Raw genomic sequence first — 18191 nt, 5'->3', positions numbered from 1 at the left:
ATAATATAAGCCATGTTGAAAATGTTGTTGCCATCACTAGTATCAAACAAAACTAGTGTTGTTTTCTCACCAAACAGCCTAAGTGGTAGCATCAGTTCCAAACAAAAAATAAGCACCGTTTTCTAAAAAACGGTGTGATGTTCCCAGCACCGATGTCAAACACCTATCCAATCATCATTAATAAGTCGACAATGAACTTGAACAAAAGCTTCAAACCAAAAATAAAGCCAACACATAAAGGAATTAAACGCACCTAGTAGAACATGGAAATTAACATCTTAGTCTAGCTTCTATAGTTTTAATAGCAGTTTTGTGTTGAACATGTATGCAAACTATCCATTATGCTTGTACATGGCAAAATGACTACAACACCAAATGTAAATGCGTACACATAAAGGAACATGATCCCTCCCTATTCTTACTTCTATGATACCCCCATTTCGTCCACCTCTCCCATGCTTCTTTGGCAATCTGTTTTGCATTACCTACAAAATGTCTTACGATCTTGGCATCCTACTGTTGAAGAGCCATTTGTGAAGTCATTCTTCAATTTTTTTTTTTGGAAAAAGGGTAAAGTAATTCATTCAGAGATAATGAAGATTACAACAAGGCCCAGACCACTATGTCTACCTGGGCCCAAAACAAATTACAAGTACATCCATGATTTAGTGCAAAATAAATGAGATTCTGATTTTTAAACTCCTCATTCACCGACACCCAAGAACAAATCTTCCTCACCGCTTTCTACACTACCTCTTATGGGCTTTTAGATTGATTGTAGAAGATTTTGTTGTTTCTTTCATTCCAAATGGATCAAAGAACAACATGCATAATGATATTTCAAACAAGATTACCTTTCTTGCTAAGACCCTCCATTCTCCAACCCATTAGCAATTCTTTCACATACTTTGGCATAGACCAATAAACCTCCAGTTTATTGAAAAAATATCCCTAAATTGAAGAGGAAACCAGACAATGTATACACAAATGCTTTGTAGATTTTGCACAATTTCTACATAAAACACAAGAGGGATCAAGAATCTGAACACCCCTTGTCTCCAAATTAATCCCAATTAAACATTTACCTAGACCCATTGTCCAAACCAGGAAGTTAACTTTGGAGGGGCAGGTAGGATTCCACTTCCCAATCTAACAAGTTCCGCCTACAGAGAGGAGTCCAAGTGAAAGAATCCCCAGAGATGCAAATGTTATTAGCAATTGAAGAATCTTGATTCACTGAATTTGGAACAAACGAGGGAAGGCTTTAGCCAAGGGACCCTCCACACACTAGGAGTCCATCCAAAACTGAATTATATCTCTTTTTACTGACTTTAAAACTGATCCCATTCATAAAAAGAGTATTGTACTTGGAGATGCCTGCCTAAAGAGAGCTACCCCCAAATGGAAGGGGATCAAGAGTTCTCCAATCGCCCCATACCACTCCATACTTTGCCACAATAAGACTCTTCCACCATGCTTTCCTCTCAGAAGCAAATCTCCACATCCATTTACTAAGAAGAGCATAATTAAATTCTTCCAATTTCCTGATTCCCAAACCACCCACATCCTTAGGAAGGCACACTTGCTTCCAATTGACAATGTGAATTTTCTTCTGTCTTCCCAACCCCTCCATAAGAAATTCCTTTGGAGATATTCCAACCTCTTTGCTATTTTGTTTGGAATTGGAAATAGAGAAAGAAAATATGTTAGGAGGTTGGATAGAGTACTCTTAATCAATGTAACCCTACCACCAAAAGATAAATATTTTGCCTTCCAAGAGGCCAATTAATTCTCCATTCTCTCAATGATTGGGCACCAAATTGAGGAGGAATAAAATTTGGCCCCAAGAGGCAGCCCCAAATACTTTACCGGGAGGAACTCAATATGGCAAGCCATCACTTGTGCACAATCATCCAAATTTTATACTTGGCCCACGGGGATGATTTTACTTTTACTCAAGTTGACTTTGAGACACGATACCACTTCAAACTAACTCAGAATTTCAAGCACTGTGTCCAACTGATGAAGAGAGGCATCCACAAAACAAAGAGTATCATCTGCAAACTGAAAGATATTAACTTTCTCCTTTCTTGGGGAGATAGCAAATCCATCCTACAAGCCAAAATATGCAACCTTCTTACTAAAAAGTGCGAGGATTTCCATAACACAAATGAATAGCAAAGGAGACAAGGGATCCCCTTGCCTTAGGCCCCTAGAGCTACCAAAGAACCCCGTGGATTGCCCATTAATTAGGATTGAAAATTTAGAGGTCTTGGTATAAACATTGACCTAGTTTCTCCACTTCTGTCAAAAAATTCATGCATTCCAGCACCTTATCAAAACATTCCAGTTGATGTAGTCATATGCCTTCTCAATATCAAGTTTACAAACAACCCCTGGGATGCCCTCTCTTCTCCTAGAGTTAATTAACTCATTGGCAATTAAATTTGAATCGACCATCTGTTTGCCTGACACAAAAGCACTTTGATTATTTGAAATGATACTACCTATCACCCCTTTCAGTCGTTATGTCAGAAACTTTCGCCAAGATTTTATAAAAAAAAACTATGCAGCAAGCTAATAGGTCTAAAATCCTTAATATTCATAGCCCCCTCAATTTTTGGAATAAGGGACATAAATGTGGCATTTAAACTCCTTTGCAGAGATGCATTGGCATGAAACTCATGGAACACCTTCATCAAATCCTCTTTCACAAAATCCCAATACTTTAGATAGAAAAGATTTGTGAAACCATCCAATCCAGGAGATTTATCTCCTTCAAGGTTCTTAATTGCTACACCGATTTCCTCTTCTGTAAAAAGTCTTTCAAGCCAAAATTTCAGATTTTCACTTAGTTGCCCAAAAGGGAGATTTGAGGGAAAGGGCCTCTTCCTCCACTTATCATTGTAGAGATTTTTATAAAAGGAGGTTGCAACTGATTTGATCTCTGAATCTGAATCTCCACTTCACTCATCCCATACCAACTTATTAATAGCTGAAACTCTAGCTTGAGCATTGGCCATTTTGTAAAAGAAATGTGTATTTTTGCCACCCACCTTTAGCCAAGTGATCTTAGCCCTTTGTCTCCACTTTATTTCCTCTTTCACAACCAATTTGTCTATGATGTTTTTTGCTTGAAGTCTTTTCAATCTTAATTCTTCAAAAATTGGCCCTAATTCTTCAGCTCTATCAATCTCTTCGATGGTGCCCAGTAAGGCTTTCTTTTCAGTCCCCAACTTTAACTTTTTCTCCAAACGCTAGATTTTAATTCTCTTTTTGATAGTAGAAAGTTTTTTTTTTGCTAGAGCAAAGGAGTTGTATCCCTCCACCTGAGTATCTTCCCACACAGTCTTCATTAACGGAATAAGATTCTCTTCCTCATACCAAGTATTTTCAAATTTAAAGGGAGCTTTGATCTTCTCCCGATGCCTACATATAAACTGAATAGGATTGTGATCTGAAACAGGTCTAGGCAGAGTGATCTACCTAAAGTCTATAAAAATATCCTCCCAATTTGAAGATACTAAGAATCTATCCAACCTGACTAGGGTAGGATTATCTTGGTTATTTGTCAATGTGAATCTGTTACCTTGAAAGGGGATGTCCATGAGATCCATATTGTTAATAAAATCTGCAAAGCGCCTCATCGACACAGTTCTGCCACTCCTTATATTCTTCTCTTCCACCGATAAGGTAATATTAAAGTCACCCCAATGACCCAAGGATGAACCAAAGAGCCCCTCATATCAACCAGCTCCTCCCCAAAGCCCTCCCTGAGATTAGAAACCGTTGGTCCATACACATTTGTGACTTGAATAGTATTACCAGTTTCATGACTAGAGAAGTCAAGAAATTTCCACTTTTGCAATAAATCATACTACAAACCAAGGGATCCCAAAGACATAACAAACCTCCTGCACTCCCATTAGCTGCCTTTGCCCTCCATCTTACCTGATTGTCTTCCCAACCACTCCGAATAATACTAGCATCAATTTTCTCCAGCTTGGTTTCTTGAAGCAAGACAATTTTCGAATTTGATGCCTCTAGGGAATCACAAACCACCATTTTTCTTCTCCCTGACCCCGGCCCTCGTACATTCCAGGAAAGAATTTTTAAGTTCATTACTAAAACAAATCGAAGGAGAAAACACCCCCCACTCCAAAACTCACATCCCTCACTCTCTCAGTTTTTCTTCGACCCCCCAACAGCCCCATCAGGCCATCACTACTCCCTGCATTCTCATTCAAGCCCCAGGAAAGACGCATCATTTCCCTACTACTCTTGGAATTCGCCCCCCCCTCTTTTCTCTGCCATCTTTCCCCTTTCCAAAAGAATTTCTCTATTTCCGCTTCCATTCCCTCCATCAAGACCCCCAGAAAGTTTCCTAACCCTAAAAGCTTAGAAGTAACCCAGGAGGAAGATTGAGAAGAGCAATTACTCAACTTACCTTCCTGCTCAGTCGCGAGATTTGAGTTTCTCTTACTTTCTTTTTGACAAATTTCTTCACTTTGATTTATCGCCATAGGACTTTTCTCTTATTCCACCATAATTCTGGGTTGATCAGGGTTGTCACTTGCTTTTGCAATTTGTTCTTCCACATCCACCACTATTAACGGCGTCACCTCTAGCAATTTCCTGTTCACAGGAACCAGGGAAAGAGAAGATTGATGCAGTCTTCGATGGTCAGCATTCGTCGACTTCACCAGTCCAAGATGACTAGAGAGGGATGTCGTGAGCTCCTGACTATCACCTCGGAGCTCAGCTTCAAGGGGAGGAGAAGATAGACGCGCCGAGGTTCCAAACACATTCTGCCTTGACTGCAAAGGAGGTTGAGTGATCCGCACTGGCTCCAAACGACCCAAAATACAATTTGGTTCAATCCTAGCTGGACTGTATTGTCTTTGTTTACCTCCATACCATCTTGGTTCACTGGCAGACTTAAAGAGTTTATTTTTCTTCTAAGTTCTTGACTGGGCCGGGTAATTGGGTTCATTTGATGCAGTCTTGTGTCTGTGAATGTAGAAAACAGAGATGGAAGAGAAGAATAAGAGTTGGAAGTTGTGGAGGCGAGTGTTTGTAGGTAGGGTCTGATTTTTAGTTTTTTCCTCCTGGAAGAAAGTATTGAATTTGGGAGTGTCAATAGTAGCAGATGTAGGAGGAACAGTTGTAAATATTGTTAGAACCCGGAGGATGAAAATCATCAATCGTCATCAGCTTTGAGTGAATCAGTAAGGATGATTGCTCCTTGTTCCTTTTTACTTTTTTTTTGTAAAGTTTTATATTCTCTTTTTCTTTCATTTCTTGTTCGCTATCAGCAGATGAATGAATTCCCCTCTCCGTGCATTGGAAACATCTGAACTTTGAGAGGATTTCAGATGGATTCCTCACAGCGTGCCCCATGAACATTTCTCAACGTGCATTGAGAACATCTCCCATACTTGTCTCTGTGGGATGTGCTTTGTGAAAAGCCCCATCATTCCGAATGAGGGAGAGAGTAGACACGGTCCTAAATCAGCTAGTGTGTGGAGTGGCATCAGTTTTAGGCTCTCTCTCTCCACGGAGTCATTGTTTGTAATGTGATTTTAGGGACTCGATTGTTAGATGAATTATGGTGTTTTTATAGTTACAGATCAAGAACATTTCTATTAGTATTATTTTGTAACGAGGATTAGATCTACGAAACCTACACCTCGCATTGATGCTAAGTAGTCCTGTGCCACCCAATTGCGACACAAAATCAAAATAAGAATTTGGTTTGTCTGTAGACTTACGGCAAATTGCTTATCAAACACAACATTAGTCTTTTCTCTTGAAACGCATTAGGCAAGAAGAAAGATACGCTTCTCATCCACTTGGATCTCCTATCCACAACTTTTTCCACAAACATGTTCCCCATGCAAATTTGGATTCAGTCCTCACAAAATCATCTTCACAGAGCTGTAAGGGACAGTGAGAATGGTGTAAGTACGACTTTGTGAGCACTGATCCAGATTCTCCCAATACATTACGGTAGTGTCTTGTGAGGAGTCTGGATTCATTGAATGCCCCACTTCAGTAGTCTGAATCCAATTAGAAGGTTACACATAAGTTTTGCACGTGTCTAGTTAATGGAGATCAACAGATTTGGTTGAAAATCTTTATTTGTTTTATTTTAGGATAAATTACAATGACCCCTTTGTAGTTTGTACTATGGGGCCAGTGACAAACCCCCCCCCCCTCCCCTTGTACTTTTTTTGGATAAACTTCCCCTGAACATTGACTGTTAGAGAAAGACCCCCTCCGTTAGCATTCTGTCAGTTGACTTAGAAAAAGATTCTCATATGAGTATTTAAAATTTTCTACATTTTTTTCCTTTTCTGTTATAATCTTCATCCCATTTACTTTGCTCTATATTATGGGCAGCTTCACAAGTTCAATCCTTTGTCACTTTGTGCATGCCCCTTTCTCATCATTATTTCTTCAATTTATGGAGTGTTAGCTTATACTTCTGTTGATTATAAGTTTAAAAAACCAGCTATTAAATGAAGAACCTATATTTCCATACGTACTTTTGCTCCATGACGTCTCTGCAAAATGTGTTTGTTTCTGCGCCTTCCGGTGTCAAGGAGGATCGGTGAGTTTGGACGAAGAGAAGAATGGAAAGAAGAAGCTTCAGATTCTGATAGCTGGAGGTGGTATTGGCGGGTTAGTCCTGGCTCTAGCAGCCAAAAACAGAGGATTTGATGTCAAGGTGTTTGAGAAGAATTTGAGTGTGGTGATAGGGGATGATCAGCATAAGATGATTATATCATCATTAAGGAGGATTCGTGGATCATGTTAAGTCTGAGTGTCTCTTTCCGAGCTCCAGTAGTGTTAGTAATCTTCCATTTTGAATGAGGAATGGCAACCAGAAGAACACGATAGAATGGAATGTGTTCAGTTACCCAGGGGATGAAGTTGCAGTCAAGAGACCCAATTAGCCTTTCGGTTACAATATTAGACACTGCCAATCTACAAAATTATAAATATGAGCTTCCTTCAAGGAATGGTGTTATTTTAACTAAAAACATTCCATAACAAAGATCTGAGTTAGACCAATGCAGTGAATGCCAGAGATTGCACTCAATTTAGGGAATGCCATTAAACTAAATTCAAAGATGAAGGATACAAGTTATATTTAGATTTTAAACGAACTAGATATTAAAAGAAAAAAAAAATACAAGTTATTCAAAGATGAAACTACGAATGAATAAATTGTCTCCACACCAAAGAGCATAACTTACTGTCACAACTCCCAAAGGAGAAAACATCACCATTTATACTTGTAACATATCATTGGCTTCATGTTTACTCCTCTTCTTCTTTTTCAACCTGCAATGTCACTCTTTTGAATCATCCAATCCTCCATGTTCAACCTCCACAGTCTTCCTTTCTTTTTATCCTTTCTCTTCTCCTCATAAATTTCTAAGCCTCCTCTTCCTTCTCTACTGTTTCCAAGCAACTTTTCTAGCGTTTGCGCTCGAATCATCTAGTTTTCAATTCTCTATGGAGTAGGACCAGCTTGTTGAAGGAAGCGGAAGCGCATCTCAGGTAGGCAGAAATGTCTTGTGAAGCACCGACATCAGCTCGGCCCGCCCGGGAATATAGTCATTGCCCCCCCCCCCCCTAAAAAAAAGGGGGGGGGGTCCAACGGCTAGTTTCAGCTTTTTGGGGGTATTTTATAGAAATACCCCTCAACATTTACAAAAAACCATATTAGGGGGCTATTTGTGTATTTTGCTTATGGCGGGTTGAGAAAATGACATAAATGCCCCCCAACAGCTATATAACAACTAGTTTAGGGGGGCACTTTGAGTAAAGTTATAAATAAATTTACAATGACCAAAATACCCCTCCCAACAACTAAATAACAAATAGTTTTTTTGGTATTTTGGATAATTGAATTATGTTCAGTTCCTATAAATAGCCCATTAGCCCTATCCAACTATCCTCCACCATTCTCATCACACCAATTCAACAATCAGTGAATCAACATTCAACAATTCTCCTATTAAGTTATTACTTATTCTCTTAATTTCTTCAGTCTTTCCTCTCTTAGTCTCTTTTAGTCTCTCATACATTCTCTGCAATATGAGTGAACTCTGATAGTCTCATAGTCTGATTGGTTTATTGTTTGATTTTCCAAGTTACCAATTTGGGGGGCTTGGAGACTTGGACGTTGTCATGTTGAAAGGTTTTAATCGTTGAAATCAAGTTGGGAATATGGGATTCTAAACCGGCAATCTGGGATTCTGAGGTAAGTCCAATTAAATTATTTTTTTTTTCGAATTTGAAAAAGAAAATGGCCAGCTCTTCCCAAAACCCCAAGTTTAGTAACCCGATTTAGAGAATATTTAAAATAGATGTTGAGGGGAAGGGAAAAAGATCAGCTTGCCAAAAATGTAGAAAAGACTTTAGCTATTGTAACAAGGGTGGTATTGGTCATTTGATTATACATTTTCTTACGCATGAGAAGGAAGAAGAAATAACCCACAACTTAAATGAATTTTTGAAATAATATTAATGGAAAATAAATTTTAAAAATATCGGGAGAAGTTGGAGTCTCAGAGAATATTTCTCGCCACCAATCCCACCATGGCACATGATCCATGATCTACTAACCCATTCGGTATCTACAAGCTATAGTTCCATTGGAGTCTTGTTTAGTTGTTTTAGTGTAGGACCTACAAGTACCACACTACGTCACTACCACTTTACCAACCTACCAGGGTTGGCTAAATGCGGTTATTAATCATGGTGCAGAATATAGATTACAACTTTACAATTACAAGACAAAAGAGGGCATGATACTACAACTACTACAGTAGTACATACAATGGATATTTGTTTTTTCACTTGAAGCAGATGATGAAAGTGTGTGTGAATGCTTTCATCATAATGTATATGTAAATTTTGTTTAAATTGTAAATTTTAACAAATAACCCGTACTTTTTTTATTTTGCCAAATTATTATAAATTTTGTTTTAATTTATTTGCTATTAATGTAATTTTGTATTTTTAATTTGTAACTATATAGCTATATAGTCTATAATTTTATATTATATTTTGTATATTTTATTAATTTATTCCATTTTTATATTTCATTCATCCAATTAGGAAATTTATAAAGTATCCAACCATTATATATTTCATTTCAATATTTGTATAATTATATGCTTTGTAATTTGTATCATTATTCATTCAAATTTAAATGAAATAAAATTCTTAAATTCCTATTTGAATTGTTTTATACTTATCCAATGATCCTGCATCCCTGATATGACAATAATCCATTCAGTGAGTCTATCCTGATTCGGCCTAGGCCCAAGGCCCGCCCTATGGCCCAACCCACAGCACGACCTACAGCCTGGCCCAGCCCAAGTTCGTAGCATGGCATGGGCTCGCCTGGGCCTAGAATGTGGGTCGTCTCAGGCTGACCCCCAAAATTTCCATCGAGGAGGGCGGCATGACCCATGACGACCCACGGGCCAGCACAGCACGGCCCACTTTACACCTCTAGCCCCCCTGCCCGGCCCGGCCAATGATCACTACGACGTAAGATGTTACATTGATGGATGGGATAATATTGGCCTTTCGATATGTAAAGGTCGATCGACTTTAGCTTCTGATCGAACGGTAGATTATTGATGATTCCATTACTGCAAAGACTACTGTACTAAAACCTCTAAGCCCGCCAAAGAAGATGAATGTTAAACCCTAGCAAGGAACCAAATCCCTGGATTCTCCCTCGCATTCGAAGTTCTCTAGGAGTACAGGCCTTCGTTAGTTCAATCATGGCTTCCGCCTGTAACAGATTCGTCAACAGAACATCTCTCGCATCCCTCAAATCCGCCATTAAATCGAAAGTTCTAGCACCTGCGTTCGACGGAGCTGCAACGTCGACATCTTCAAGAGTCCTTCTTTCCAATCGTTCCACTTCTAGATCTCCTCTTGTTCGATCTTCTTTGCTTAGCAGGTATTTATATTACCAATTAGAACCCTTAATTCACATCTATTTCACGCGTCTGCTTGGATATCGTTTTTCTTGGTTTGTCTAATTGTTATTTGGTTGGGCTTTCTCTTCCATAGATCTCCTGTGGAACTTGGATCTGCACAGTCTCTGTTGCCTCTCCACAGTGCGGTTGCCGTTGCAAGGCTCACTTCATGCCTGAGCTCGAACTCGAGGAGTTGCCGCGCTCTCTCTCAGGGTACCCTCTGTCGTACTTCTCCCGGACTCTAATGTTTTTTGTTTTGAGTGTGAGTAGCGTCTTCTCCTTCTGTGCTTTTATCAATAATTTTGTCGAAATTCAGTTGATGTTCTTATGTTAATGACTTCATTTAATTAGTCCCTCAATGTTGCCATAATAAATGTGAGCTTCTTGTCGCTCTAGCTGAATTTTAACATTTAGATTTCTATAATACTTGTTTAATTTTTGGTTGCCGTACTGGATAGACTCTGCAGTTTAGAGTTCTTAGAACGTTGTTGTTAGTGTAACACACCCTTTCTTAAGTAATGAGGGGAAATGTCACTGCCTTAGTCATCCAATAAGAGCTTGCATTCGGAGGTGAATTGAGATGGTAAATGCACGTTAACTAAATACCTAAGTAATTAACTCCATTACTTTAGTAATAGTACCATTTTAGGATCATGGTCAATGCAATGAAGTCTCTTGGTTGTTCTTTCTGGATGGTGAAACTTGTGTACAAAAAAAAAAAAGGACGCTTTATTACTAAGGGTAACGTGCTTGTGTTTCCTTGCTTGAGTGTTGAATACTTTGACGAATGATGGCCTTTTGGTTTGACTGAAGATTCTTATGTTTGCCTTGATGGGTTCAGTTTGAACTTTGAAGCAGAAATTCCATGTACTTATTTCTGTTTATTTTTTCCTTAAACATCCTCTTCTTCATTATAAAACGTTTCTAAGTTGGTCTTAGGAAATCAGTTCAGCACCAAATTGGTTTTTTGACCTTTCCTTGTTGCCATCCCATACTATGGATGTCTGAGATGAAAAGACTGCAACTCTCTAATCTCTGTTTTGATTCTGATTGTTGTATCATACTTTTCATACTTCCTTTTTTTCTTGTTATTGTTATAACATAATTCTTAGATGGAACTAGAGAAAAGAGATTAAGTGGAGTAGTGGGCATATAAAATTATAAATTTAGATTGGTCAAGTGTAGCGATAACCTGTTTCCATTAGTCTGAAGAAATGGTTCAGACCCGGGCACACTGGGCATGTTTGCCAGTGAAATCTTCACCAGACATCTATTCAGTATATAGTTTTCAGGGCACATTAGGAACCTTGCCTTGCAAATGGTGTCTCTGGCACATGCTACAGTTCTCTGGTCCTTAATCGATAGTCAACCAAAATCCGTTACATCAATTGGCGCCGTCTGTGGGAATACGTTACAAAAAGCTAAGTTCTCATCCTATAAAAAGCTAAGTCCTCTTCTCCCAGAAAGCTAAGCCCTCACTTTTTAGAAACTGAAGTTCTCGCTTTATAGTTTCCATTTTTTATGAACTCAAAGACTATGCAGGGAGATAACAGACTAAGTAGCTCTAAGGCGCCCACCCGGCGGCTTGGCAGCCTGGCACACGCGCCGACCTGGTGGTCTGGCCCAGGCGCGAACTAACGAATTGATAAAAGACTTCCTCACCCCTAGAAGACCAAAGGCCAAGCTAACAATTGACCTCGACATGGGCAAGGTTCAGGAGTGGACTATGAGTCTTTCCCCGAAGCCTAAGGGCCACAACACTGCATAAGACCCATTCGCCTCTTCGGCATGGGCAAAGTTCAGGAGTGGACTACTGCATAAGACCCAGTCGCCTCTTTGGCATGGGCAAAGTTCAGGAGTGGACTATGAGTCGCTCCCAAAGCCTAAGGGCCACAATACTGCATAAGACCCAATCGCCTCTTCAGCATGGGCAAAGTCAAGGAGAGTGGACTACGAGTCGCTCCCAGAGCCTAAGGGCTAAACTACCAAATTGGCGGAGAGCTCGGCACATGGTCAGCCCGGCACCTCACAGGCAACTCGGCACCTAGTCAGCCCAACACCTCACAGGTAGCTCGACACTTCAAGTCCCAGTCGCCTCCTCGACATGGGCACTTAAGACCCAGTAACCTCTTCGGCATGGACAAAATCAACAAGAGTGGACTATAAGTCGCTCCCAGAGCCTAAGGAACTGAATCAGTGCTTACGGGCTCGTCGAATTACGGGCCAAAAAGAGAAATCTACTCCCTTCGCCGAGTTACTTTCATCTCGGGAGTGGGGGGCAAATGATGAGGGCGGATTTGGCCTTCCAGTGACACTGTGACACCTGGCACCTCGTGACAACTAGGCAGCTCGCCACTTACAGGCAGCTCACCCCAGGCAGCTCCCCATCATGCAACACTTCACAGGCAGCTCGCCACCATGCAGCAGGCAGCTCGCCATCATGCAACACTTCATAGGCAGCTCGCCATCGTGCAACACTTCACAGGCAGCTCGCCATCATGCAACACTTCACAGGCAGCTCGCCACCATGCAGCAGGCAGCTCACCACTAGGCAGCTCGCCACCATGCAACACTTACAGGCAGCTCGCCACAGGCAACTCGCCCTAGGCACCTCGCCACCATGCACCTCGCCACCATGCAACAGGCAGCTCGCCATCATGCAACACCTCATAGGCAGCTCGACCACCGTGTGATAATTCCTAGGAGCTCACCACCGTACCCCGCATTTTACGGGATTGTGATTTACGGCTATATTAGCTCACCCACTACCCGATTTAGGCGGAAATGGGCCACCTTACTGGTTGGTGGCTTTATCCTCACTTAACACGAAAGCAGATCCCATCACAGCAGGAATCCAGGAACTGTTCTACCAAACCCACGAGGACTCTAGTATATAAAGGCCTTACCCCCTAGGGGCGATGAGGAGATGGTAGCCCCTGCTCTCTAGCTCTCTCATTTTCTAATATCATTCTCAGCTCACTACTGAGTGCTGACTTAGCCATCGGAGTGACCTTGCCGGGTAAACACCCCCGGGTTCTCTGATTCAGTTCATGCAGGTCCCTCAGTTCCCACCGTCTACAAAGATGAGTAGATCATCTCCAGCAGGAAGTAGCCGGTTCAGTTCCCGTCGTTGTTGGTAGCTAGATCACCTCCTGCAGGGAGCAGCCGGGTTGCACTACACTAGGGAGCTCCACTTCAGCCCCCGAGTCATTGGCCACTTGGGAGCAGACGAGATGACGAGGTACTTAGCCAAAAAAAAAATGATACGTGACCAGAATCCGTTACATCAGCACTCATAGAGAATTTAAATGATTCTTTGTACATCAGTGCATGTGTCTGAAATTAGATTGTCAAATATTTTATGCATCAAGTATAATACTCTTCTGCAGAGATAGAACATCTAATTTCCTAGTAGAACATGAAAAGTTAAAAATTCCACTTACAAAATTCTCCATTACACATGCATATATCACCAAAGGTCAAGCCATGCTTGAGTGCAAAGTTAAATCTAGAAACTGTTTTGGAAATGGTTCAGCTTCTTTGTATGACATGGGAGTCAAATTCTACAGCCTGTGTGACCAAGACCATTGGCACCACAAGGTGCTCATACCATCCATAAGTATAAATAGAGCACCATTTTGAAGTTGCAAGCCAAGTATGAAATTTCTATTTGCCTAATAACCTGTTTCCATTAGTCTCAAGAAGCATATAATTTTCCATTCTGACCTCCCCCCCCCCATGATCTTATATCTTTCAATAGGATCATGTGGTTGACTCATTGACAGCTGCCTTTTCCTTCTTAATCTGTTTCTTTGGTAGAAGTTGCTTATCATTTTGGAATTATTAGAAGACTAGTTAGACATAGCGATATTCTCTTTTAGAAGAAAGACGTGATTCATAATCTGAACACTATCCTCTGGAAATATGAGAAGGGGGATTGGAAGTTTTCTTCTTTTGCCAGCAAGAGTCATTTACAGCTTCTGCAATATCATTTTAAGGACCTGTTCAACACAAAGATATAAAGTAATTCTAGTGCATGTTAAAGTATGCTTTAATTAAATTGCAATCTAAATATAGAAATGCAATGCACTATCTTTTGGGATGACCTCTGAAATGGTATCTTTTGTTTATGTGAGAAGTCATGGTTTCAATTTTTTACTCATCTCCTGAGACCAACTTCGAGATATTTGATTGCTGCAGGCACATGAGGTCCCCAATGCTTGAAAGAAATAAGCTGGGCTTTACAGGACCTGCGAATTATTGATTTACAGCGTCATTGTCAAGTATCAACATTCTGTTAAAAGACCGACCAGTTACATATTTAAGAAGACCTTAACAAAGATGTTTCTAGTGCTCCTGTTCATTATCCCGAACTTCAGTCATCCTTCAATTTTCAAAATATGATTGAATGGGATATGTCATTCAGAGGTGTTAATTTTCTGACAAAGGGTACAAAGAGTTGTTCTTTTTTGGAAAGTATTTTCTTAAGTGTTGGAGGTTCCTTAGTGGAAAAGGTCTGCATTAAAATTTTAAATTGAATCTTGATTTTTTTTATTAACCATATACATCAAAATCTCATGCCTTTTATTATTTTTTTTCGTGAAAAAATGTGACCTTATGATGCTTCAAACTCCCATAATGGAACTACTGTCATTTCTTAAACAAAATATCAGTATATCACTAAGAAAACAATGAATGAAACAACAAACTACACACCCCTTTCGGTGCATCTGCAAAACCAATTGAGCGGAAATCTGATATGAAGCAAACTACCTTGCCAATTGGTAGCTTGGCAAGTTAACACATGAGCTACCCTATATTTGACATGAGCATCTCAGTGAAAATTTAAAAAGGAAAAGAAAAAGGAAGAAGAGATAGTACTTTTGTCAGCGATACGCATGTTCCATATACTTTCCTAGTATTTAATCCAGTACACCCAATATCAAGCAGTAGAAAGACACATGAATGTGGTATTATCAGATGAACATAATGGCATAAGATTTTAGTTATTCTAGATTCTATAGAATTGATTAGAATTCCTAGTACTAGGCAGTGAAATGCTGCATATACATCTTTTCAAGGGGCCAGTGTGGCAGTGCCTAAGCAATGGAAAATCTTCCAATTAAGTACCTGAGGTAACATTTCTTGTGAGTTGTTTTTGCAGTATGACATGTGATGGAATCTATAAGGTGCCTAGAATGGAACCTGGAGAGAAGTTCCTTTTGTCTCTTTATTCATACAACTATGCTTGATTATTTATGTAGAACTTTGTGTTTCTCATACCTATAAAACATCTATTGCCTCCTTGCTTTAAACTGTGTTGCTGTTCCTTTTGCTTATTAACTTCTGGTCTTAGTCAAATGTAAGCTGGAAGAATCTCATGGTTGTAATAACACACCCCAAACCATCCAGTTTAGGTTGTCAATAGTCACTATATTTTAGTTTTGAACAAGATAGCAGTAGCAAGTGCCCACTAAGCAGTGGTTTGAATGGAGAAACCCTGAAAACATAAGATTGACCCTGGCGAAGTGACAACATGAAACAGAGTAACAAGCCTTTTCCAGTGAGTCTTATACAATACCTTAATGTAGTCATGGTGAACTTTATGCCTAAGGACCAGAGAAATAAAAAGTGATTCAATTCAAACTTGCTTCATAGATAAAAGGTGAGAAACTTTGGTCTTTTGGGTATCACCAACTATCCACAGGATTAGTTTCTTCTTTTGGTTTCCAAGAAAGGCAAGTCCTAAATGCAACTTGGAAGAAAAGTTGAAGTTTCTGAGAAAAGCACTCATTATTTTAAATGGAGCAAAAGGCACCGTATGGAGCATGCATCATTTGAAGCACCAATTTTTGCAGGCATATGGTACACAAAAGCTGTTTGTTTAGCCCCTTCCTGTCTTAACCACCATACCCCCCCCCCCCCCCCAAAAAAAAAAAAAAAAAACCTTGTGTAAGAACCACCTAGATTATATTTTATCGAGGACCAACATAGATTGTTGAGTTAGACACTTTTATAAGAGCAATCTAAATCATATTTTTTCTAGGATCAACATACATTTAAGTATGGAGTGTTGGGGGCATATGGGTTGGACTTGCCTACAATATTTACTCTCATAATTAGTCTTTCCTAAGAGATGCCTTAGTTTTTCTAAAGTCACATCTTCCTGGTTATCTAGCCCATAACACTTAATAGGTTAAACAAAATATGATAATGACTGCTGTCTTACAAGTGTTATGCAACACTAGAGAACCATCATTTCCCACTAGGTGACCTTGAAAGTTTAGGGGTTTGATTAGAAGCCTGAACCAGATATTTCCAATGTGTCAATTTTAGTTGAGAAGTATTGGAAATTTGTTTGTTTTGTACAATTTAGTGATATTCATAGTAATAATTGTATGGTAACTTAAATTGCTCCTTTCCCCAGATGGAATTGATGGTACGTGAAACAATTTGCCTCATGCTATATCCTAAGGTGGGTTGCTGTTATATATGCTTCCACTGTATATTGGCTTGAAATGCATGTTTGGTTTCAGCATCATAGTTGGTTCATCATTGTTCAAATTCATTATTGATTGTTCTGTAGAAGTTTCTGTAAATTTATGTGTGTCGTGAGGGAATCCTAGGCTTGATGCCTTTCCTTACACTTAAAACCACCTCCCATGTGGAAACATTGTTGAGAATCCTTCGTCCTGGTTTTATTTGAAGTGTACTAGTGTAATTATTTGTTCCTCCCAAGGGTTTCTGATGAAAGCCGTTCTTTGCTTGCATCAGAGTTTGGTTTGTCAGTGCCAAGGTGATGTTGTAAGCAGACCACCACCATGATAAATCATCATTTCTGGCAACTAAAAACAAGTAAACATGCAAGGTTGTTGGTAGTTCCCACTTCTCACATGTATTTCTCAGTTCATGAAAGCTATGTGCAGAACTTTCTTAAAAGGCGGTAAAACTGGTTTCATTGCTTTCCTTTCCCATTGAGTTCAGTTTCAATAAATTATATTTCAAAGAGAGTTGAAGTGGTGGTCTTTATTTATCTGATAATAGGTCTTACACTTACCGTATTCTTTTCTTTATTTATTCATTACTCTCTCTCTCTCTGTACACACACATCCAGGACTGTTTCTAGTCTGGGGACTTGGGACCTGTCTACGGATCTGGAGTTCTTTAACTTGCCACGTGTAAGATGTTGGAAGGAATACGATTGGGTGTTAATGGGTGTGAACTGTGATGTATCAAAAATCAGAATTGGATTTTGGACATTACTGGAAAACCTTTTTAACTTTTGCAATTCACGGGGGGTGGTGTATTGTGGGTAGGCGTGGGCAGGAGATCCGGAGTCGTAAAAGTGAAGTAAATATCAGAGGACTGTAACATTCTGTACAAGGTGATATTTTGTACAGCTGATCTTCCAAGCAAAGGCAAGGCCAATTAGATGGACCAAGCACATACTGGCGTCCTGTGTTGCAGCCTTGCAGGAAACCAAGAATGTGCTGCATGTCAGGTCTTTTGGTGATAATCCCGATATGCTCAATATATTTAAACCAAGTTCCATGTGATATGTTGCAGAACGGTATACCTTACTGGAGACTCCGGTCCGTAACATTCAATGGGTGTTCGGTATTCCTGTGACTAAGAGCCAAGATAAAACAGCTTTTTTTTTTTTTTAAAACAATTGGAATGGGCATATGGGAGAGTGATCGTTGAATGCTTGGCCCGTGTCAGTTGGGGCGTAAGGATGTCAAACTGTCAATTGGACGGGATTTTGTCCAATCCAATCCGGTCCAATATGAGTCCATTATAGATGGACCAGGTCTAATCCAATCTGATGAATACTCTGGGCCATTTTGGACCATTCCGATTTAATGTCTGGACCATTCAACCGTTCAATTTGTTCAAAATGGTTTTAATTTACATTGGTTCCAACCCAAATCTGTTATCTTTATTCTTATCTTCTATCAACAGATGGGATATTGGTTTAATCCGATCCAATCCAATATAAATTTATTATGGATGGATTAAGTATAGTTTAATTCAATAAATACTTTGGACCATTAAGTCTTATTGACAGTGTTTTCAAACTGTTGTTGACCCAGACGTCGGACTGTTTGGCATAAAAATCATTCAGGCAACAACATGGTTAGAAAAGCGCTGACCTGGGTGGTCCATTCGACCTGGATA

General features: G+C 39.7%; 1 protein-coding gene across 1 annotated transcript; it reads left to right on the top strand.

The window, feature by feature from the left end:
- The first annotated feature begins 9676 nt into the window (after window positions 1-9676).
- LOC104598500 (uncharacterized) lies at window positions 9677-17569 on the top strand. The gene is made up of 3 exons (XM_010260594.3): window positions 9677-9994; window positions 10108-10226; window positions 16788-17569. The coding sequence occupies exons 1-3, from the start codon at window positions 9726-9728 to the stop codon at window positions 16811-16813; spliced, it is 414 nt and encodes a 137-aa protein (XP_010258896.1). The 5' UTR covers window positions 9677-9725; the 3' UTR covers window positions 16814-17569.
- Window positions 17570-18191: the final 622 nt, after the last annotated feature.

The sequence above is a fragment of the Nelumbo nucifera genome, chromosome 6 (genome assembly GCF_055504915.1).
Source record: "Nelumbo nucifera cultivar China Antique chromosome 6, China Antique-T2T, whole genome shotgun sequence".
NCBI classification, from domain to species: Eukaryota; Viridiplantae; Streptophyta; class Magnoliopsida; order Proteales; family Nelumbonaceae; genus Nelumbo; species Nelumbo nucifera.
The sequence above is the reverse complement of the archived record's forward strand: the minus strand, read 5'-3'. Positions and strand labels throughout refer to the sequence as shown.